Source organism: Oratosquilla oratoria, chromosome 2 (assembly GCF_046742065.1).
Source record: "Oratosquilla oratoria isolate Oo_2021 chromosome 2, ASM4674206v1, whole genome shotgun sequence".
Taxonomy (NCBI): domain Eukaryota; kingdom Metazoa; phylum Arthropoda; class Malacostraca; order Stomatopoda; family Squillidae; genus Oratosquilla; species Oratosquilla oratoria.
In genome coordinates this window covers 61,468,631-61,474,995 of record NC_134778.1, presented here as the reverse complement: position 1 = coordinate 61,474,995, position 6,365 = coordinate 61,468,631, and the positions used below count along the sequence as shown (strand labels likewise).

Below are 6,365 nucleotides of genomic sequence, written 5' to 3'. Positions count from 1 at the left end.
CTATATCATGACTCTAGGGCCGGGGCTGGGCAGATCATCAATTGAGTCCTCAGGATCTGCTTCAGAATGGTCCGAGTCGTCCGACTCAAGCTGGAAAGTGGGGATGCTGCTTGAAGCAGTAGAATCCCTGCTGGTTGATGGCTGTGGTGGATTACTGGCATGAGCTGCATGGCGAGGATATTCATAGGCATCGTCCATATTGTCCAGTACCAAGTTTTGCCCAATAAACACCAACTTGGCAGCTTTGCCGGAGGTCAAACGATTCCTTCTCGCAGAATGTACCAATGCATGTCTGCTAAAGGATCGCTCGACAGGTGCACTGGATGGGGGCAGTTGCAGGATGTTTGAGGCAACACGGGACAGCTGAGTTGAGCAACAGATCCCATTCCACCAACTCGATACTGATGTCTTATCAACAGCACTCCAAACAAATGGCTTTGAAAAAAAGTTTGATTTGGACTTGTAATCTGCCAGCTCAGCTATTACTTGGGTCTCATCGACATTTGGCAGTTGTGCAGCAATTTCATAAATGGCCTGCATTCCATCCACCTGAAAATCAACAATATCTTTAGTATAAGTATGATACCGCAACTTGTATAATTTTAAAGAGATACTACTAGTAATTTAGGTCAGGTGAATTCAAGTCAAGTAAGACTTGGAGGTATATGCAGTGGCATACGGGCAAGACTGGGGGTAATAAAAACATATTATTACAAAATAAAAATAAAAACTACTTACCACTTCTTCACCCGAGAGGTGACATCCACAGTAACAAGGATCCACCAAGTGGGCTGGAAGGTGAATACATTTCACCAGGAATTTCTTCCTTTCACGAATTATTCCCTTGAAGGCATCTTCTTCACTCTTTATGGTTTGGGATGAGGAGAGATTCTCTTTAAAGGACAGCTTTAAATCACTGAACACTTTCATTACCAGAGAGAGGTTTTTATTGTCTCCTTCTATGCCAGTGATGGCATCTGCCACTGGCTTCAGGAGCTTGAGAATACCCTCAGTCCGATCCCAAAATACTTATGAAAGTAGGAGTTTCCTAATGGACAAATCCAAAGATGGCTTGGGATCATCATTGATTGCAAGAACCTGGAGTGCATGTTTGTGCATATACTCTTCAGACACTGGATAATGGATCCCCATCTGAAACAAAGGAGGACAACGATATTAGTACCAGTATGAATTCTCAATTCAAAGCAGCTCAGCCATGAGAAACATTGAGTTAAATGTACCATTAAGAATTCACAGCAAGTTTACTGGTATAAGAGTGAAATTTCAAATACTTTTCAAATACTATTTTGCAAGTTGTGATCTTTAGCAATTCAAAACAGCTCAGCCATGAGAAACATTGAATTAAATGTACCATTAAGAATTCACAGCAAGTTTACTAGTATAAGAGTGAGATTTCAAATAGTTTTCAAATACTATTTTGCAAGTTGTGATCTTTAGCAATAAGTAATATACTAATAATTATTACCTTATTTTAACAAGCAGTTTTGGTGTCTGCTGTTGCCCCTGTGGTGACTGCTGTTGATGTTGTTTGAGTAGAGCAGTGAGCTTTTGGGACTGTTTGACTACTTTGCATTTTTTTTTTTTTTTTTTTTTTGCAGTCAGACTAGATATTTTCTGCAGACTTGATCTTTTTTAGGTCTGTGAATATTAACTGCAGATTGTGAGCCATGCAACCATATGGTTTTATGTGGGGATACTCCAACTGAAGCAGTTCCCAAGCCTTTTCATATTAGAGGCATTATCTGTGCAGACCCCCAACACTTTTAATGGCCCAATGTCATCCACTACTTTCTTCAGGAGATCTGCTATGTACTGCCTAGTCAGACTTTTTGCACCTAATAATAAAACAGAAGCTATAATTGAATATTGCAGCATATTAATTAATATTAATCTCTTCTTAAGATAGGAGGTTTATGTGAAATACTTTATTATATTGTCTAAGTTAATTTTGTAATTGATTTGCAATTGACTGTTATTTTAATTGAAACTAACCTGTTGCAATGCTCCTCCAAAATATGGGCCTTGGCACTGTCACAATGAAGTTTATGATCCCCTCATTCCTGTAATTATCCAGTATTTTAAGATTAATTAGGGCAATAATTATCTATAACAATTTATTGGGAATAATAAGTGACATAATAATGTTACATATTCCAACAGTTCTTACCTGACATTAGTCCAACTATCACACATTACTGCAACATTAGAAGCAGATGCTACTAGTTCCTTAACAGTTAGAAAACACTCCTGGTAGACCCTCTCAAGAAGATTGTTTGGGATTGAAAGATGGCCTCAGAGTCTTGATGAACTTTGCCCACAACTTATTACCCACCATGTTTAGTGGACAGCCACTTACATAGATAGCCCGGGCTAACTGCAACTGAGCTTCTTCCTGTAAATGCATTTGATTTCCATTAATCATGATAATGATAGACAGATTACTGAATGTAGACATTGGACACACATTAGTATATACAATATATAACTATAACATAGTATGTACTTATTGTTTGGGTTTCTGTCATTTTGTCAACATGTCTGTATGAAGCAATCTTCTGCTGTGTTAACTTTTTGGCCTTGGCAGGAGTGGAAGTCACTGGAGTGATTCTAGAACTGACAGAGACAGATGATCCAGGTCTAATTGTTGTGCCTGTGGCTGTGTCAGGTCTGAGCAGAGCCATTGGAATCGGACTTGTGAAAAATGAATCATCTAATGTCCTTTGCATTGTATGAGTGCTTGTACTTGTTACACTTGAATCATGCAAGAGCAACTGCAGTTCCATGTCTGAGTCACTGTCTATGACTTGTGATCTTCCCTCAGTAGTTTCAGTATCAGTAAGAACTGTTTTTTGGCCTTTACCACGTGTCAAAGTCTTCTTGATTTTTTCACACCACATTATTTGCACTGAACTATATGGTTTACCATCCGACTTTCGTTTTTGACAGTACTGTCGAGCAAAATAAGCATTTCACTTTTGCCACTTTCCCATCACTTGGGACATCTTTGAATAATTTAGCAACTGGAGTCTTCTTCCTGCCTGGCATTGTAGGTTTTACTCACACTATCCACACAACAACAGAGTACAGGAGTGGTAACAGACACGAACAACTTACAATGATGCCAAATCTCAGTCACAGTGGTGCCAAACCTTTTATGAGACAAAAAATCAGAAACTACACCAAATTGGCAGAAAACGCATATATATCACCACCATCAAAGTCATATTATTAACACACATGTGTTTGAAAGTTAAAGATGCAACAGGTTCATTGTAAAATCAATAAAATACATCAAAACATGACACAGAAAATGAGAAATAACCTAAAACCATAAAAAACTATGTTTTATATGATAATCTAGAAACAATTGTAATGTATTTTTCTTGCCGAGATATTTAAGACAGAATATTAAAAAAAGTACTTTTTTTTTTTTTTAAGTTGCATCGCTAACCACACTTCACATACAGTTCTGGAATTGAGTGCGAATCTTATCATGATATCATAGTATTTTGGGGAGACAGTATGATAACTTATGGTGACCCGTTCATTCTCTCTTTTTCCAGGTTGGAGTGAGGAAAGACATGTATGACTACTTGATGCCGATCTTCCCAAACTTCCCACTACCGGCTCTCCCTGAGGAGTGCATGAATAGGGTGAGGGTCCATAAAAACTACTTAGTGTCGTGCTTTTAAACCTTTCACTTGTCATGGCAAACGCTTTCTGTCATTACAAATTAAGATGTGACCTGTGTGTCTAGTTAGAAACTGGGTTGCTGGCTTATCTATAAAATTTATTGATAATTTTCATAGGTGTAGCTAATGAAGCTAGTAAGCTTCTAGTGGTAAAAAATGTACGTCAAGGTTGGAAAGCGGTCTCAAAAGTACAACCTTTATCCTCTACCACGGCATCCACTGTTACATATGCTTAGGTTCAACAGAAGACTTTGGTCATCTGGGGTTCATAGGCCCCTTAGGTGCCACAAGTAAAACTACAAAACAAAAAGTACTGATAGTGGGTGCTTGACGATATAATCAGTACTGAAATAGTCTCCATGGGGTTATAGAACAGCAATATATAAGGATAGGATACATAGGGAATAAGCTTAGAATCGTTTACCTAAACGGAGGAGGGATGTGGATAACATTTTCCGATTGTATATCTTTGAGTTTATTCTGGAATTATTGTCTATTGGATTTGTTGTATATCAGACATCAACTCTTTGTCCTATCTACGGAATATGAGGATCTCTATATCAAATATGTATCGTAAGGAAGTGTGTTTGTTTGGGCAAAATTATATACATATGTGTAGATGAATACTGCACAGTCCAGCTTGTCTCTCCCATTCAATTAGTTGAACTTTATCACTGCATTATCATGTGCACATCCAATCGACTGACTTTGAGTACACCGTATTCTAATCCTAGTAACTTCTTCCCTTTGTTCTACATGCAAAAAGACTGATATCCTGGGTATGAGAATTGACCTTGCCGAGAATTATGTGGCCCTGAATGGTCTAGATAGAAGCATAACTATTGGTTTGTACCCCTGTCATCCTGCCTATTTTATACAATATAGGTTGGTAGTATTGTTGTCTTTTACTTTCAAAATAACTTGTTTATCATGTTTTTCTCGCCAATTATCAATACGTTCTACTTATTCTAATGTTCTCCTTGTTTTACTTCGAAGGAGCCTCTTTAAGTTTTTCTTCCGCTTCCACTCCACGGTACAACAATCAGCAGAGAGATACAGAGATATACTTTTGGAGAAGTGGAGAAAGAAGATGGAGGAAGCGTCCCTTGCATACAAGACCATTCAGAGTCCTGGTGCCGAACGGCCTGTGGTCATTGGAGTTCACATTAGAAGAACGAGTTACATCCATCATATGCAAGCATTGCATGGTTCCAAAGTGATGGAACCCATATTTTTCCATGACGCCTTTGCTTTTGCCAGAAAAAGGTGAGCAGGGTCTCCATCCTGTTTAATTAGTTGTCCCTTTATTGGGAACGTTTTTATTACTTTTTCTGTTATTAAACGTGGTTTCATTCTTCCTCTCCTCAGGTATGGCAAAGTGGCCTTCATCGTGGTGTCGGACGACATGATTTGGTCCCGCGAGAACGTGGTCTGGCATCATCCGGACGCAGTGGCCCTTGATGAACCCATATCGAGGGACGAAGACTTTGCACTTATGACTCTGTGTGACCACTTAATCTATGGACTTGGTACTTTTGCTTTCCTTGGAGGACTACTGGCAAAGGGGGACGTCATCTACGCTACCAACGTATCCTACGACTTAGCACGACCCTATGAAGTTGAATCTTGGGTGGGCGAGGCTCGCCACGAAAACCTGATTCCTCTTCACTATCGGAAACCATACTAGAGTCTGACAGACGGAGAATTTTCAGTTTATCCATAAAAGGCCGTTATTTACACTCAACTGTTTTTATATTTGATGAGGTTTGTAGATTTATTTAAAATAAATATGTATCTATCGACAACCCCTGCGGTAATTAGGCCGAGAACATAGCCTCCTTGGCCGAACTATACGCTCGATTGATCTGATACATTTACGTTTGCCTGAAGGCTGTAACGATCCATGCATTACGTGTACACGTAGCAGGTTGTACATCATTAGTTAACAGGAGTCAAGAGAAGAAAATTAATGGCATTTGTTTTATCATTCTCTTTTCTTCTGAGAATATGGTAACTGCCACCCAAGGCAAGTGGTATGACGTCGTTTAATTTGATAACACAAACCTAATTCATCAGTTCAAATTCCAGATGGTCTATGTCTATAAATAATAGATAAGAATATCTTCCTGAAAAAATATATGATATGCAAGCAAATGCATAGTTACTTATACCAAGGTCACAGTCGAGAGTAATGTAGTGATCTAGTCCCAAACAATTCGTTTTGTCCATTGGTAGAACACTTTAGTACATTCAGAATTCTTGATCCTTAAAAGGTAGAAATGAATTAAGAGTAACTTAATTCAACAGACGATCTGGCAGATCAAGTGGCGGCTGACAGCAGTTGAGCGGAGACTGTCGATTGGCAGAGCGGGATTGGGGAACCAAACGCTGGGCCTCTACGTAAGCGCCAAATACTAGGCCGGTAGTCTTGCCCCACGTTGGGCAGCCAAATGTTAGGCTGGTTGAAAGGAAACTCTGATGGAGAAATAGTGTTGGTTTTATTTGGCAATGAAAGTTGGGCTCGGGGAGGGGGGGAGGGACGAGACGGCGAGGGAGGTAAGACTGTGTTTCAAGTTGTGTCCCCGTGCGATCTGCTTGCAAGGATGGGAGAAAGAGGTGAGAAAGCAAAGAGCAGCGAGACAGGTTCACGTA

The 6,365-nt window shown here is 39.5% G+C and overlaps 1 protein-coding gene and 1 pseudogene across 1 annotated transcript; one reads left to right on the top strand and one right to left on the bottom strand.

Moving 5' to 3' along the window:
- LOC143036096 (uncharacterized) lies at positions 1-2,918 on the bottom strand (annotated as a pseudogene).
- Positions 2,919-3,587: 669 nt separating this feature from the next.
- Positions 3,588-5,933, top strand: LOC143034001 (galactoside alpha-(1,2)-fucosyltransferase 2-like). The gene is made up of 4 exons (XM_076199816.1): positions 3,588-3,674; positions 4,480-4,598; positions 4,710-4,979; positions 5,082-5,933. The coding sequence occupies exons 1-4, from the start codon at positions 3,603-3,605 to the stop codon at positions 5,398-5,400; spliced, it is 780 nt and encodes a 259-aa protein (XP_076055931.1). The 5' UTR covers positions 3,588-3,602; the 3' UTR covers positions 5,401-5,933.
- The last annotated feature ends 432 nt before the right edge of the window (positions 5,934-6,365 follow it).

Bases quoted from the DNA above. Each gene is read 5' to 3' on its own strand.
- LOC143034001 (XM_076199816.1), top strand. From the start codon at position 3,603: ATGTATGACTACTTGATGCCGATCTTCCCAAACTTCCCACTACCGGCT. The intron at 3,675-4,479 runs GTGAGGGTCCAT...ACATGCAAAAAG, and splicing joins CTGAGGAGTGCATGAATAGG to ACTGATATCCTGGGTATGAG. The intron at 4,599-4,709 runs GTTGGTAGTATT...TTTACTTCGAAG, and splicing joins GCCTATTTTATACAATATAG to GAGCCTCTTTAAGTTTTTCT.